This window comes from Leuresthes tenuis, unplaced genomic scaffold (genome assembly GCF_036924035.1).
Source record: "Leuresthes tenuis unplaced genomic scaffold, fLeuTen1.0.hap1 SCAF_16, whole genome shotgun sequence".
Taxonomy (NCBI): domain Eukaryota; kingdom Metazoa; phylum Chordata; class Actinopteri; order Atheriniformes; family Atherinopsidae; genus Leuresthes; species Leuresthes tenuis.
The window spans coordinates 11,374,781-11,391,953 of NW_027325370.1; the positions used below are offsets into that span (position 1 = coordinate 11,374,781).

General features: G+C 36.5%; 3 protein-coding genes across 3 annotated transcripts in view; all 3 read left to right on the forward strand.

Annotated features, from left to right (window-relative positions):
• tprg1l (tumor protein p63 regulated 1-like) overlaps window positions 1-5,495 on the forward strand; it is a 63,048-nt gene extending 57,553 nt beyond the window's left edge. The window contains exon 7 of the transcript XR_011907836.1: window positions 5,484-5,495. The gene's annotated coding sequence lies outside the window, so the exon portion shown is untranslated. The remainder of the gene's footprint in view (window positions 1-5,483) is intronic.
• On the forward strand, window positions 2,411-7,438 carry LOC140271136 (taste receptor type 1 member 1-like). The gene is made up of 6 exons (XM_072366212.1): window positions 2,411-2,755; window positions 3,015-3,312; window positions 3,483-4,208; window positions 5,208-5,414; window positions 5,725-5,845; window positions 6,411-7,438. The coding sequence occupies exons 1-6, from the start codon at window positions 2,568-2,570 to the stop codon at window positions 7,337-7,339; spliced, it is 2,469 nt and encodes an 822-aa protein (XP_072222313.1). The 5' UTR covers window positions 2,411-2,567; the 3' UTR covers window positions 7,340-7,438.
• Window positions 7,439-8,214: 776 nt separating this feature from the next.
• Window positions 8,215-15,980, forward strand: LOC140271874 (taste receptor type 1 member 1-like). The gene is made up of 7 exons (XM_072367182.1): window positions 8,215-8,293; window positions 12,184-12,340; window positions 12,646-12,937; window positions 13,050-13,775; window positions 14,072-14,278; window positions 14,582-14,702; window positions 14,818-15,980. Exons 1-7 carry the CDS (start codon window positions 8,215-8,217, stop codon window positions 15,744-15,746), a joined length of 2,511 nt encoding a protein of 836 aa, XP_072223283.1. The 3' UTR covers window positions 15,747-15,980.
• The last annotated feature ends 1,193 nt before the right edge of the window (window positions 15,981-17,173 follow it).

Here is a 17,173-nt window from a genome sequence, read left to right on the forward strand (position 1 = left end):
AACAAGTTTGCTCTGCTATCTAATGTCAATAGTTTAAGACACTCCAGGGGTGGTTGTGTTTGGCATCAAAAGCTCACAAAAATGACAAGCGATTGTAAAGTAAAACAGTGTGGTGTGGGGCTGGAAATCAAAGTCATGAACTGTGTTATCTCAGCCCCCAAGCGCCCCAAGGGAGTGTCAAGATTGGGAATGTACATGATAAAGGTCATTGTACCTAAAACCATGTCAGAGGCACATCATTTTTAGATTCACAAACTTCTCTAACTCTGCTTTAAAAAACTAATTGAGGAGTTATAGTAATATTCCGTGTCTGGGGCCTGTACACACAAACAAGGGGATTTTGATGAATATATATATTTTTTCCAAGTTTGTTATTTCCAGCAAAGCTTTTGAAAATGTTACTGTCAAGCCCTGGGAGTCTTTTTTTGTGTGTGTCTAATCACGCCGCTGAAGCTGATTGATCAGAGTGAATGGGGCTTTTGGGGAATAGCCTCTTTAAATCAGATTTTTTAGTGGAAAACTGTAAATATGCAAAGAGAAATAGCACCATACTTACTTTTTTAGTGTTTGTAAGTAATACATTATTTGGCTTTTGAGAGTATAGATAAGGATTTAGTGGTTTACATTTTTGAACTTTGTTTTCTTGCAACTACCTCTGAAAGTTTTTTTTCTATACATGTAATCTAATTGCTTTACTGAAGTATGTACGAAGAAACATCTTCACATTGTGTATGTACTGCTTATATTTACAATCATATCACTAATGCAGTCACTTGAATCAGTTAATTATTAAGAATGTTGATGATTTTTCATTTTTTGAAAAATAAATAAGAAATAAGTCATATATGAAACACTGTTCACTGGTTCAGTATATGTACATCAAACATCATGTGACAAATTATGAACTGTTCAAGGTCACAAATATACCAAAGATTTGCACCTGTATCAAATATAGTAAATATATATAGATTCAAGTCTATACCACCATAATCACTGAGCACAAAATAAAGAAAAAAACAAACTACAAGTGAAATCATAGCATTTGCTCAGAAAACATTGGACACTGTTTGCATATTCAAGCACAGGATCTTACTCTTACGAGAGTAAATATCGTTCAGTAAAACCTAATGGATTAGGTGGTTCTTATTACTGATCTAAACTATGAAGTACTTAAGATCAGACTTACTAAAAAAAACTGATTCCTTATCACTAAGACTCAGTGTGTCTGGGCTTTTGTGTCACTGCAGAGTTTAAACTTTTATGGCATATTGTGTATATATATATATATATATATATATATATATATATATATATACAGAGAGAGAGAGACAGAAACATACTTATATATACTGCCCTCGTAAGGTTGGAAAAACCTTATTCAAGGTGATTTATTGCCTAAATGTAAGAGATTTGCTATAGAATTAGGGTTTGGATTATTTAAATCAAAGTAAATTATGAGAGTGAACACATTATGAACACATTATAAGCAACAATTTCACGTTCATGTATCTTCTATATGTCACAGTTTGAAGCTGGAGTTAAAATCAAATAAGAAAGAACGAATGCTGGGTCCAAAAAGTAAAATTGAAGATTGGGATGAAATGCTTAGGTACCATTACTTCACCCTGTAAACCCATCCGTCCAGCTCTTCTTGCAAACCAATAAAGGAGGTCAAACTCAAGTGAAACTCGAGCTCATGTTCTGCACACCTACCACTGTCACCCACAGAAGGATTGCAAATGATCTTCTTTCAAATAATCTGTGGCCCAAACGGCAGTCATGCAGAGCTCATTTGTAAGAGGATGTAGAATTTTAGCATAAACCAAATAGGTCTGGTTATACTTCACAGCTCATCCCTGTTGAAAAACTATCTTGCAGATATGTAATTATCTATTATTTGACAGACAAGAATGAAAAAAACAAACAATCAAAATGTATTAGCATATTTTTACTATACTTTTACAACACAAATACATGTATATATATATATATATATTCATATATGTACGTATACATACATATACATATATATATATATATGTACGTACATACACATCTATTTCTTATACATGCCTCCTGCCTGAATAGAATTGGACACGACTTCACAAGGCATTCTCAAAATGCCCACCATACCATGTGGAAGATCTGTAATTTATTTTTCTTCCTTCTATTTCTCAATGATATTGTCACTTTTGATAATAGATTAAAAACTGCAGTGCATCTAGACAAGAAAATAACTCCAGACAGAGGCATCAGACTTGCTCTCATATATTGTGAGCTTATATTCAAGGAACTCAGAAGCAGCAGATTAGATGCTTTTTGCATACTGATTTGTAAGTTTTCTTCCAACCGTTACTTGTGTATTTAGCACACCTGGTTCATCTGTAGTTCATCAAAATGATCACGGAAGCTCAACCAACTGCAGTCATACCTTGTACCATTCTACCTTGCATGTATGACACCACAGGGATTTTAAGTCAGTGAAAAAGATTACGAAAGCTCAACCATCCGAAATCAAATGCTATTAGTTCTATTAGAGTTCATGTTAAAAGTGGCAAACCGTAACTATGACAGTGAAATGGGTTCTTGCTCATCTGTATCTACTGGGATGTCTTCAGCATGCCTTAACTGAATGCACAGGTGCAACCTCAGAGTTTGAGCTAAAGGGGGATTATTTGATAGGTGGACTTTTCGACATTCATCATGACAGTGGAACTGATTATCATGACAGACCAGAAACCATCGTCTGCTCCCGGTAAGTTATTCAGTCTTGATTGATGCCTTTTCAGGACGAAACTGTATCAGACTCTTTAATAGTTTTGCCTAAATTAGTGAATAGAGTTGTTAGAAAATCTCTTTGAAACCAGTCAAGTGAATTGCTGTCTTATCAAAGGACTTAAGTCTTTTGAGTAATCAAATCTATTCAGGAGCCCAAAACTGACTTTTTATGCTGAGTGTGAGCACTTTTAAAACTTATATCTTACACTGTTTCACTCTCCTTCCTCTGTCCACAGTCATCGTTTCATTCTGTCAAGTTATCGACGGTTTCAGTTGATGAGATTCTCTGTTGAGGAAATCAATAATTCTACAAACCTGCTGCCAAATGTGTCCCTTGGCTATGAAATATTTGACCACTGCTCAGACATACAGAATTTTCCAGGTATTTTCAACCTCAGGTTTGTTAGTGATTTCAACCAACCTTGGGATGAACCACTGAGGAATTCATCTGAAATGATAGCAGTGGTTGGCACTTATACCAGCACCGAGACACTGACCGTTGCCCCGCTCTTCATGATGGATCTCATCCCAATGGTAAATTTACAAGCCGGTCTGAACCCTGTTAACATTTATTTTTTTATTAGACAAATGATTCATCTGTTTCAAACTATATACATAAATGTTTAAGTAGCTATTTCAGTAACTTCACATTTGAAAATGTACTGCCACTGAAAATGAGAACTTCTCTTTATTCTTTTTAACAGATCAGTTATGGAGCTGCTAGTTCTGTCCTCTCATCAAAACAAAATTTCCCGTCTTTCTTACGAACAGTGCATCCCAATAAAAAAGTAATAGAAGTGGTTTTTAAGATTTTGCAACACTTCAACTGGCATTGGGTTTCTTTCCTTTACAGTGATGGTGATTATGGAAAAGATGGTCAGGACTTATTCATAAAGAAGATAAAGGACACTGATATTTGCCTGGCATACACCAAAGACCTTAATCCAAACACAGATTACCCTCAAATATTCAGACAGATAGAGTTACTCAGGGTAAATGTCATTATTGTTTTTGCTCCTGAGTGGACTGCAGAAGCTCTCATTAAGTCAGCCATAAATCAAAATGTCACCAACAAGGTGTGGCTAGCAGGGGATGCCTGGTCCCTACATAAAAATCTCCCCAAAGAAAAGGGAATCAGAAATATTGGAACTGTGCTTGGGGTTGCTGAACCAAAAATGATAATTCCAGGTTTCAGTGATTTCATCTATTCTTCCAAAGCCCACACTCAGTGTGAAAATGCAGAGCAAGAGATGTTTTGCAATCAGATTTGCAATTGCAACACCGTTAGTGCTGAAGATATCATTACAGCAGACCCATCTTTCTCTTTTCCCGTTTATTCTGCTGTATATGCCATCGCCCATGCCTTACACGCTGTCCTGCAATGTGGAGCTGGAAAGTGTAACAACAATATTACAGTGTACCCACACATGGTGAGTCTACAAATAATTACACAACTCATTCATTTATTTTTTACCGTCTGACTCCATACACTTTCTGTTTCTGATAAGTTAATTCTATCTCAGACCTAATCTCGGTCAAATTCTGCTTTATGGTATTATAATATTCATAATCATCAATGACTATCTTGATTTACTGAAGGAGACATTCAGAATATCATTGGAGAGAATGAATTTAAATGGAAAACATGTACTTGGGTTTCTAGTTTAAGTTAGAGATAGGATCCTTTTCTCTACATTTCTTTATAATCTTACTTAATTTGGCTTTGACAAGAGGACCACCTTGATGGTCATTAAAAAGTGCAGTTTCCAAGGCACTTCCATAACTGGTTCACGCTTTTGTACACTTAAATCCATCATAATATACACTTATCAACCATGATACTATGATCAGTCATTGGTAAAGTGACACTGCTCATCTCGTTACTATCTTGTTACATTACAATAACACCTTCTATATTGCAACAAACTTTCCTTTAGTACCATACTCCCCTAGCAAGACAGTACAGTAAAAACTGCTAAGAGAGAGCTTGATGAACTGAGCAGTAAGACACCAGTCTGGTGGGATCTCATGGCATATGGGGAAAGCTGGCCTAATTCACAAAGACCCCATCCCACAACTCACAGGGCCCAAAGGATCTATTCCTAATGTCCAAGTACCAGCCAGGATCTTTATCGATGTTCATTGTCCACGTCCTAACTGGTTTGACATCTCCCAGCAGTGTAAGGACAACCTATTTACAATCAGGCAGATGTTCATAACGTTATGGTTGATCAGTGTATAGTCTATGAGAAATGTAACTGTTCAGTGTGTTCAATAAAAACAAAAAAGGCTATAACTATTGTGTGCTGTTTGGTAATGCAAATTGTGTTTATCTAAACCTAAAACTTGGATTAGAGTCATCCTAATTAATCTGATCCTCTGAAGGCACGTAGTCAACATGTAATCTGAATTTTGTGTGGCACCAACAGGTTTTAACGGAGCTGAGGAGATCAAACTTCACACTTTTAAACCAGAGTGTTTATTTTGATGAGAATGGAGACCCCATGTCTGGATCCTATTCAATAGTTTTCTGGAACCACAGCGGTGATGCAGAAGAGGTTGGCTTTTATCATTTTCACCCATCATTCCAGTTCTTCATCAACAGCACCAAAATCCGGTGGCATGCAAATGGAAAGGTAAATAGTTTCCAGCCTCATCCAATCAAAAGTTTACACAATACATTTCTTGTAAATTTACTGTATCAGCTTTTGCATGACCATATGGAGCAAACATGTTTGGTCATAGCTATGATCAACAAACCAGAGAATCAAAAATATCAGATAATGGTCGGTGCGATTTACAGGTATGTCCAGATACAACATCTAATGTTCTTTTTTGCACACACGTGTGGAAATGCAGAAAGCTGGACACGTAAATATTTCAATCTCATGAACCACAGCCCTTTACAATATTTCTTTTTTTTCCCTTAATACATGTCTTGTACAGGTGCCTACTTCATTTTGTTCCAAAGAATGTTCTGCAGGATATTCAAAAAAACAAGAAGGAATTCATAAATGCTGCTTCAAATGTTTGCTCTGTCCAAATGGAACTTATATCAACAACACAGGTAAAGGATTACACATTAAAAGAAGAAAACGTGAAAAGAAGTAATGCCAGTCATGATTTATCGCTGGTTCTTGTAAGCTTTTGTATGCCTCCGGTCATGAATGAGCACAGAGGTATTAAATTTTCATGTTGTCCTTCGATCTGTCCAGGCTCATGAATGGGCTCGAGGGAATTTGTGCAAATTTAGCACAAATCCTCACTCAGATTCAAAGGTCAAACATCAGTATGACAGAACAAAATATACCTCTAGCCATTGCTTAAACACATGCAGATGCCAGTCATCTCCATAGGGTTAAAGATAACTACAGAATTAAGTTTTCTGTTTTTTTATCAAATGCTTGAATAGAAGGTCTGATCTTGACTATTATTCACATTTGATGAAATACTAAATTTGGGTGTCGACCTATTCTTTTTTCCATAAAGAATCTGTTCAATATATCAACAGTGCAGGTAAATATTTATTAAAGTAAAAAAGTTAGCGACAGGAGTGCTGGTACTGAAATAGCATGTAGGACAGTGATTACCATAAAAAAAACAGCTAATTGTCCTTGTGTTCTGTAAAACAGAGGATCCTTACAACTGCATCAGCTGCATGGACACAGAGTGGTCTAAAGAGGGAAGTATATCATGCAGTCTGCGGCTGGTGGAGTACATACCATTCACAGACACTAGTGCTGTAGTCATCATGGTCGGAGCCTGGGCTTTGGTGGGCCTCATTCTGGCCATGTTTGTTCTCTTCGCCATCAACTACGACACACCTGTTGTCAAATCTGCAGGAGGACCAATGTGCTTCCTAATTCTAGGCTGCCTCTGTCTTTGTACTCTCAGTGTGTTCTTTTATTTTGATAAGCCCACAGATTCTTATTGTGTCTTAAGGTTTTTACCATTTCTTTTGTTCTACACAGTTTGTCTCGCATGTTTTGTTGTGCGCTCTTTTCAAATTGTTTGCATCTTCAAAATAGCTGCCAAGTTCCCCAAACTCCTCAATCTGTGGATGAAGTATCATGGCCAATGGCTGCTCATCACTGTGGCATTCATCATTCAGGCAATCTTGATCACCATTGGCTATTCCATCTCCCCCCCCAGGCCTTACAATGACTCCTTTTGGTACGCAGACAAAATCATACTTGGTTGTGACCTAAATCTTCAAGCAACATCTGGCTCTCTGGCTTTGCTATTGTCATTGTGCTGCCTTTGCTTTATTTTCTCCTACATGGGAAAAAACCTTCCAAAGAATTACAACGAAGCCAAAGCGATAACTTTCTGCCTCTTCCTGCTGATCCTCACTTGGATTATCTTTGCCACTGTGAGCATACTTTACCATGGAAAGTACATCCACACTTTAAATGCTCTGGCTGTACTCTCCAGTCTCTACTCTTTTCTATTCTGGTATTTCCTCCCAAAATGTTACATCATCATTTTTCAACCAGACAAAAATACGCAGCAGCACTTCCAAGGTCTCATTCAGAATTATACCAAAACTGTTAGCCAGTAGCTGCCTATAAATATGCGCTCCTTTAAATAAATGACAAACAGGTTAAAAGCTTTATGAATGCTTTCAATTGTATGATAATAACTTGGCTTTGCAGAAGTAGAGGATTTAAGGGTATGTAGTTTAGTCTTTACCCTTTGTTTTGTATTTGAGTTTTAATGAACACGTGTACTTTGTAGGTATGCTTTCACATAAAAATGTGGTCTTTTGAATCCATCATTAAAAATGTGCAGTAAACCATCAGTGAAAGGGAAGAATCTTTTAGATGTAGATGTTTATTCTTTAAAATCACTTCACAACATAAGCACTGATAATAAGTCATGAAATAAGTTTAGGATATTTATGTCCAATACAACAGATTAGGCTAATGCTAGGCTAATAATGTTAATTTTTGTGGTTTTGTATTACCTAAATACTGATGATAAACTCATGGATTTATTGATGGTCCAAAATATGTATGAGCAGCTGTTAAGCCTTGTGTTGTAATTTCAATATTAACTTGTGCAGCAGTTAAAGAAATTAAATAAAATATAATTTATCATGTGTGGTTTCTTTCATTCTAAGCAGTTAAGACACAATGCAACTTATGACCACAGTTTAGTAGATGTAAAATAATAATTATAATCTATGTTACTGATAGTTGGAGGTTGCTAAGATATTACTGCGACCACATCAAGGTAGCACTTAACTTAATGTGTAAGTTTTTGTATTGAGACTGAAACTAGGAGCCAGAATGTATGTGTTTTAAGCAATTGTAGATTAAGATGTTATGGTTTGGATGTGTATGACTGTTCATACATTAAGGATTTATTGTAATTAATTACCTTAAAGCAACTTTAAAAGGAGCTTTTCCCTAGCAAGTAGTAGGTGCATAATAAATGGAGATTCATGCCCAAAAGCAGGCTGGCCCCTTCATCATTACCGCTTGGCCCAAATATACTGTGATGAGTGCTGAAAGTGAGTCCTATGTAATGTTAGATGTGTGTATATAAAAAGCCTGTTAACCTGTTATATTTAGTAATTGGGTGAGTACTTAGAATGAAAATTGATTGCATCCATAGAACATCTTGTCTTGGTGACTAATCATAGCACCTTCACACTACAAGCCACATTAGCCCTTGCCTACACACACTCATAGAGCAATTCTCAGGCAATACAGTCTGAAGGACTAAACGGTGCTATTTATCGTACACAAACTAACACACCCATGACCGCATTGGAGGCAAAGTGGGGTCTAGTGTCTTTTATGGGCTCGGGAAGCCTGGAACGGAACCACCAACGTTCTGATTGGCAGGTGACCTACAGTCCTCGCCCTCCCCTATATAATCCTTTAATAGTAAGCATCTGCTGAATAACTGCCTCGTATATAGAAAAATAGTAACTGATGCAGGACTAATCAGTAATGAAAGGGTAATTACCATTTGGGGTATGACAGAGTTGATCATTCACGACTGTTGACGAAAATGGGGTTTATCAAAAATGAATGATCCTCCAATTATTCATTACATTAGTATCTCTGTTGGTTCTTAAGCAAATGACTGTTGTCTACTAAATTGATCTTGATTTTGATTTAATTAGTACGTTCTTATGAATAAAGTGCCAGGTTGTTAGAGTAGTTAATCAGTAGTTCTATAGTACCTGCATTTGTTATGTACAGTATCGTAACATTAGTGTATTGTCACAAGGGACATTTGTTCTAATGAGCCAAACGCAGCTGAATCCGCAATCCACTACACACTGTGGACAGTGATGCTCAAACACATTTAACAGTGTAGGCTACACAATTATTATATAGCTGTCTTATTTTCTAACAGGGCAACCCTAGATTTTACCCTCCACTTGGGTTTTCCGCCAGTATATATGTATTGTATATGAATATCAATGTGGTCTCGTAATTTGTATATAAAGTTATTGCAATTCCTTATCCAAAAAACCCTGAATGATTCATGAAAAACAACATTATACTTAAGCTATTTACACCAACGACTTCCTGTTGATTAAAGTATAGTTCTTTCTTCCATCGATTCTTTGGGACGCATATCTTAAAAAGGCTATGCACAGATTGTATACTTCAATTCATATATTCATGATCTATCAACATCAAATCTCCTTAACTTTACAGAAAAGTTGCTCAGAAGACTTCAATATTTATAGAAATTAGTCTAGTTATTTTCAGTTTTAGTAATATCTTTAGTTGTTGCACAGATGAGGCAAAAACATTGTACATCAAGTTAGATTTAGCACCAAAATATGAGAATGCACAGACAAGAAATACTTTGTAATGTAAGGGCTCGGGCTCTTGAAATTGAAAGTCTACAATGAGACCACACTTATTTGTAAAATTATCATCAAGTACACATCTATTTGCTTTCCACTACAGGAAATTTTATCTTGGATTTGAAATTCCGACTAAAAATTGTGTTTGATAGGGTAAAATTGAAGTGTGAGATGAACAGGGAGAAAAAAAAATAACTCTTAGGGTCAAACTTTACCTTGATAAGTAAACAAAATGTCACAGTACAAATATGTCACAGCAATCACTTTTTCACACTAAAACAACTTTTCCAAACACAATTTTTTTAGTCACCATATGACCCTAAAACCCATTTCTTCCTACGAACCAGAGTTTAAACTCAAATTCCGAGACAACTCGTGTGCTCCTCACCTGCCACCATCACCCAGAGTTTGATTTCAAATGATCTTTGTGGCCAAATATGAAGTCATGCAGAGCTCATTTGTAAGAGGATGTAGCACTTTAGCATAAACCATAGTAACCTGGTCGAATAAGTCAAGTCATTTGTGTTAATTTGCTTGCGACCTCATGTGATTTCTCAACAGCGTCGTTACTTCAGCACTTCGTCTTGAAAATCATAAATTATTTATCAATTAACAGCTTTAAAATAAAGTACTGGGCAAAATTATAACTCAAACATCAAAACCACATTTCTCAGTGTTTATTAGTGATCATTTGAGTCAAATCTTACCAGATTTCCATACTTTTACATTCTTACATACTTACGTATGCATCATTTCTTCTCCACAACAGAAAAAAGAGAGCAAATGGGTTTTGCATCAGTTAACATACAGTAGGCATGTACTTTGTTTGTCAAAAGATTAGCATTGGTTGTTCTGTCCACCTTTTATCTTTCTGCAAAAGTGTGTTGTATATCTGATTTAATCAAAGCAACATTGAGCCATTGTTTGCTTTGGCGACCACACTCTTAAAAAAGAGATTTTTAATTTCCAAAAGTCTTACAAACTAGTTAAATACAGGTTTAGTTTCTTATTAGATGCAGTTTCTGAAATGACCATTTGAGTGTGGCTCCAAAAAGAGCACATCCACATAGACCCTAATATCAAAATGCCCAAATTTTTAATGAAGTTCACAACCAAGACAAAATACAGTCTTTATAGTTAATTTGTTCCTCTACGACACTCTACAGAGTGTTATTGATTTATCACACTGAAGTCAGGGTCAAGTAATAATGAGTTTGTCACATCAAAGAAAGATGTATTGCTAACCACTCGGCAAAACATGAATGACTAAAACAATGATCAAGTATGCTAAATGAGATTTCAAAATTGAAAAAAAAAGAAAAGAACTGGTAGTTTTGCTATGATAAGCTGGGTGCATTTCTGCTCGGGATACTAACTGACAGCTGAAATCACCTCAAAAATAATTGCACTAGCAGAGCAATCAAAGCAATAATTGTTTTAACTGAAAAGTTAAAACAATTGAACCTATGAGCTCCATTGGCAAAGTCCAAGCTTATATTTCTAAGCCATAACAGAACCATCATGATTTTATGCTGTGGGTCATGAGCTGCTCTGGTTTTTTCTCCAAAGAGACAGTAGCGTTTGATTTTTGTTTCATCAGTCACTTTTATACAGTTTTTTAGTTTCTCTATGGTGAATCCTGTGCGATTCTTTAAAGAAGATTTTTCTTGATCGTTGGCAGAGGAATGCATATGCCCATCGTGGAGAACATTCTCAACATGCCGTCTACTTTTAAAGGTCATTTCCCTCCCCATCCATTACCTTGGTCTCACATTAATTTTTGACCCAGTCTTTTGGTTTATCAGGAAAAATACACTAAATGAAAATAATTACAAATTAATAAAAACAACAACAGTCCAAAACAATACCAAAGTTACTGCTGCATCAGTCTACCTTTTCCTCCTATGTTTCATTTTCCCTTGACTCATAAGTAAAATTCCCAAGACGCTTAAACCCTCTCGCATGTGAACCCGGGCCGCAGACAAAGGCAGGAAACTAGATATCTCTCGTATCGTCAACAGGTTTTGGAGTAACAATTCTCTCACCTTTTAAAACTGGTAAACACTCCATTTGTGACAGCTTCACAGAAAATCTGAGAGCCTGTACTGTTGTATTTAGATATTTCTTTGTCAGTGTGCACATAATAAAACAGAAAGTCATGTCCAGAAACCCAGCTTTAGCCGTTTTCTTTTTAAAAAGGTATGTGATGTTAGCAAACTATTACCTTTAAGATATGAGACTTTAAGTGAATTTTACTGTCAAGTCTATGCAAATATTGGCTAGCCCATCTCAACTAAACACATTAGTTTTAGTTTCATCTCACTCTGACAGTTCAACTTAAAAGTAAAAATACAAGATTCATTTTTGACTGATATTTTCCATGTGCTTGTACAGACATCACAGGGAGTCCTGCACAGCTTGGGTGCTTTTTGCATACTCATTTGTGAATCGGCCTCCAAGCATTTAAAGGAATGTCTTCATGGCACTGCCATTACAAGAAATGCTTTGCTATCCAAATCAAGCTGGTAAACAATAATATGTGACAATGAGGCATTTTCTTTTTTCTTTAGGTTTTCTGGCCATTTCAATACATTCCTGGAGTCAATCTACTGTCAAAGCCTTAGAGTTTCATCTGGATGGTGATTATTTATTAGGAGGACTATTTGACATTCATCTTGTCGGTGACTCTGTTTATCTCAGTAGACCAGAAACCATTGACTGCTCCAGGTGAGTTTTACAGTGAATTATAGTTGTGGTATTGATAAGTAGAAACTAATAACTTACTCTCAGTGTGACAGACTGTGCGTTTTTTTTTTTAATTGAGGAGTTTAACTTAAAATTTAGTCAATGACTTTGGATTAGTTGTACATTTACCCCCAACTTAATCAACCCACTTAACTGTGTTAACGAATTGTAATGACACTGTCCTAAGTCCTTGTTTAGTGAAACCCCTCTAATCTCTTCATGTGACATTCATATGTGTATAGAGTCTAAGATAAATCAGTTTAAATCCTTCCTTTCTTTGTTTAAAGTAATTTTTTCAGTTTGTCAAGTTATCGGAGGTTTCAGCTGATGAGATTCTCTGTAGCAGAAATCAATAATTCCACCAACCTACTGCCAAATGTGTCTCTTGGGTATGAATTATTTGACCAATGCTCAGACACGAAAAATTTCCCGGGAATTTTGAATCTCATCTCATACAAAGGCTTGATCCAACCTTGGAATGAACCTTACAGTCACAAAGTCATTGCATTGGTCGGTCCTTTCAGCAGCACCAACACCCTAGCCGTAGCCCCACTATTTATGCCTGATCTAATTCCTATGGTAAGTTCACCACACAATGTTTAAAAAAAACCGAGTAACTATAACTTACCATAATTAACTTTCAACTTTAAATTTGTCAATCAATTGTGACAATTTTTTACTCTTTCAACAGGTTAGCTATGGAGCTGCAAGTTCAGCCTTTTCACAAAAAAAAAGATTTCCCTCATTTCTACGAACAGTGCATTCCAATAAAGAGGTCATAGATGTGATGGTTTCCATTGTGCAGCACTTCAGCTGGCGCTGGGTTGCTTTCCTTAACAGTGATAATGATTTTGGCATCGATGGACTGGAATTGTTCAGGAGGAGGATTAAAAACACGGAGATCTGCCTCGCGTATAACAAAGGGCTTGATGATCATACAAATTACTCTCAAGTATTCAAGCAGATAGAGGCACAGAAAATCAATGTTATCATAGTTTTTTCTACAAATAGGAATGGTGAAGCTCTCATTGAATCCGCAATACAACTGAATATCAGAAACAAGGTGTGGCTATCAGGGGACACGTGGTCCTTAAACAAAAAGCTCCTCAAGATGAAAGGAATCCAAGATATTGGAACTGTACTTGGGGTGTCTCAGCCAGTAATAGCAATTCCTGGTTTCAGTGATTTTATTTATTCAACCAAGAACCAGATGGCTTTTCAAAATACAGAAGAAAATGTGTTTTGTAATCAGGACTGCAACTGCAGCAGTCTGTCTCCAGAGGATATCATTTCTATGGACCCCTCGTTTTCATTCCCTGTTTACTCTGCTGTGTATGCCATTGCTCATGCCTTACACAACATCCTGCAATGTGGAGCTTTCAAATGCAATGGCAATATTAAAGTGTACCCATACATGGTAAGTCTATGGATTGATAAAAATAATGAAATTGTCCACTTAATTTTTTTCTTCATTCATGACCATGGCAGACTTAGCTTGTGATAATTCAAAGTACGTTGACAATATGTGTTATTTCAATGACACACTTGCAGTAGTGCTGTGAGTATAACATCACATCATATAGAATTTTACAACTTCAAAATAAAATTAAAACTTGTACATACTGTCAAGGGGGCATTCCATTCCATTTTGAGGAAGGTTTTAAGTACTCATTTAATCATAAAACTAACCATCATTTTGTATTCCCACCTCAGGTTCTAGAAGAGCTCAGAAAGTCAAATTTTACACTTCTAAACATAAGTCTTCAATTTACTGAGGATGGAGACCCCAAATTCGGATACTATTCAATAGTTTTCTGGAACCAGAGTGGTGATGCGCAGGAAGTTGGCTTTTATAGATTTTTCCCGTCAGTCAGTTTCTTTATGAACACCTCCAAGATTCAGTGGTACACAAATGATAAAGTAAGTTGGTTTTCTTTCTAGTCATGTAATACAGGATATTAAGGCCTAATACAAAGCTCATTGACTGAAAATGTTGTTTCCTCCCCCCACAAGCATGTGTGCATATGTATGAAAACTAGTATAGTAATGACAATCATGGAAAAATTCCTCATCAAGAAAAAAAGAATAGATAGAGGTTACTTGCATGGGATTTTTGCAAAAGCTGTCTAGGGCTGTGTTTTAAAGAGTTGCTGGAGACAATACACTTGTTTGTCTTTTGCTAATTTTTCTACTTCACTGCTAAATGTTAATTGTTTTTTGCAGGTACCTATTTCAGTATGTTCCTCAGAGTGCCCTTTAGGATATGCAAAAACTAAAAGTGGCATCCACGAATGCTGCTTCAATTGTAAAATCTGTCCAAACGGAACCTATATCAACAGTGCAGGTAAATAATTATCAGAGTAAAAAAGTTAGCGACAGGAGTGCTGGTACTGAAATAGCGTATTGAACAGTGATTGCCATAAAAAAACAGCTAATTGTCCTTGTGTTCTGTAAAACAGAGGATCCTTACAACTGCATCAGCTGCATGGACACAGAGTGGTCTAAAGAGGGAAGTATATCATGCAGTCTGCGGCTGGTGGAGTACATACCATTCACAGACACTAGTGCTGTAGTCATCATGGTCGGAGCCTGGGCCTTGGTGGGCCTCATTCTGGCCATGTCTGTTCTCTTTGCCATCAACTACGACACACCTGTTGTCAAATCTGCAGGAGGACCAATGTGCTTCCTAATTCTAGGCTGCCTCTGTCTTTGTACTCTCAGTGTGTTCTTTTATTTTGATAAGCCCACAGATTCTTATTGTGTCTTAAGATTTTTACCATTTCTTTTGTTCTACACAGTTTGTCTCGCATGTTTTGTTGTGCGCTCTTTTCAAATTGTTTGCATCTTCAAAATAGCTGCCAAGATCCCTAAACTCCTCAATCTGTGGATGAAGTATCATGGCCAATGGCTGCTCATCACTGTGGCATTCATCATTCAGGCAATCTTGATCACCATTGGCTATTCCATTTCCCCCCCCAGGCCTTACAATGACACCTTTTGGTACGCAGACAAAATCATACTTGGTTGTGACCTAAATCTTCAAGCAACATCTGGCTCTCTGGCTTTGCTATCGTCATTGTGCTGCCTTTGCTTTATTTTCTCCTACATGGGAAAAGACCTTCCAAAGAATTACAACGAAGCCAAAACAATAACTTTCTGCCTTATCCTGCTGATCCTCACTTGGATTATCTTTGCCACTGTGAGCATACTTTACCATGGAAAGTACATCCACACTTTAAATGCCCTGGCTGTACTCTCCAGTCTCTACTCTTTTCTTTTCTGGTATTTCCTCCCAAAATGTTACATCATCATTTTTCAACCAGACAAAAACACACAGCAACACTTCCAAGGTCTCATTCAGAATTATACCAAAACTGTTAGCCAGTAGCTGCCTATAAACATGTGCTCCTTTAGACAAATGACTAATTGTTTTCAAACTTTATGAATACATTCAATTGTGTGATCATTACTCGCCATATCTACTGGGGAACCAATGTGCTTCTTAATTTTGGAACTTCTTTTCACTTTGGTGACCCAACACCTGCTACTTATGTTTTAAGATTCTTACCATTTCTTTTGTTGTATTCTGTTTGTTTGGCATGTTTTGCTGTGTGTTCTTTTCAGATTGTTGGCATCTTCAAAATGACAAGTTCCCCAAGTTACACAGCTGGGGGATAAAATAATAATAATCTTATCTCAACTTTTTTTTGTTTTGTATTTCCTCCAAAAATGATACATCATCATTTTTCATCTTCATGAAAACATGCAGCAGTACTTCCAAGATCTCATTCATAGTTATACCAAAACAATCAGCCAGTAGCTGCCTCTTAATGTGTGTTGCTGTAAGCAGTCGATGGGTTTCAGACAATGTAATCAAAAATATGTTGATGTTGTTTTTTTTAACTTGAGTTTGAGGATAGGGTGATGAGGAGGGGATGCTCTGTCAAATTTTGCAACTAAAAAGTACCTCTTTACACTTGTGTTTGCTTCCAAGGAACATATAATCTTTACCATTTTAATAACTACCGCATATTAGCCTGTAGCCTCACATTTAAGTACTAAATCATTTAAAGACCTGGATTAATAGAAAACTCAGTTATACATTTCTGCACTTAGCTTTGTCAAAACTTAAGAAATATTTTAACACATGTAAAGAGATGCGTTTGTAATGTTGTTGCCATATTGATTAAAGCATGTAAACACCACTGTACAAACAGTTGATGCGGATACTTTCAGACCTTGTTGTGTTGTCATTTACAGCCTCATTACATTAAATAGCACATGACAATAAATTCAAGGGCTTCATGTGTTTGTCTCTTGCTGTCAATGAGGATCTCACCACATGATGGCAATATTTTGTTGTGGTACTATCCTAATACTTTACCACCACCAGAAAACAAACAGTGACATGCAAAAGTTTGGGAACTGCATGTCAAAATTTCTCTTACTGTGGTTAACTCACTCAAAGATTACCTGATTTTAATGGAGCATAAAGTTGAATAGCTTCATTGGCCTCTTTTATATTTCAAATTATTTGAAACTGCTTATGTGGTCAACTCTAAGTAACACTTAGTTAATTGCCTCTTTGGCAGTAACTGTACCCCTCAGCTTTCTTTGAGTCTTCCAGTTCTTGTTTAGTGGATCAACAGTTATTGTACTAACAGAGTGCAGATATTGCTCTGAAATATTTAACACTGTCATATTCTGAGAACAGTTTGACACAGATGATTACTTTGTGGCTCTTTTATTGCAAGTCAGATTGAGTGTAGTTTTAGTCATTGAGGACGGAGTGAAGCACTAGAAGAGATGTACCAT

Bases quoted from the DNA above. Each gene is read 5' to 3' on its own strand.
- LOC140271136 (XM_072366212.1), top strand. From the start codon at position 2,568: ATGACAGTGAAATGGGTTCTTGCTCATCTGTATCTACTGGGATGTCTT. The intron at 3,313-3,482 runs GTAAATTTACAA...TCTTTTTAACAG, and splicing joins TGATGGATCTCATCCCAATG to ATCAGTTATGGAGCTGCTAG. The intron at 4,209-5,207 runs GTGAGTCTACAA...TGGCACCAACAG, and splicing joins TTACAGTGTACCCACACATG to GTTTTAACGGAGCTGAGGAG.
- LOC140271874 (XM_072367182.1), top strand. From the start codon at position 8,215: ATGGAGATTCATGCCCAAAAGCAGGCTGGCCCCTTCATCATTACCGCT. The intron at 12,938-13,049 runs GTAAGTTCACCA...CTCTTTCAACAG, and splicing joins TGCCTGATCTAATTCCTATG to GTTAGCTATGGAGCTGCAAG. The intron at 14,279-14,581 runs GTAAGTTGGTTT...TGTTTTTTGCAG, and splicing joins AGTGGTACACAAATGATAAA to GTACCTATTTCAGTATGTTC.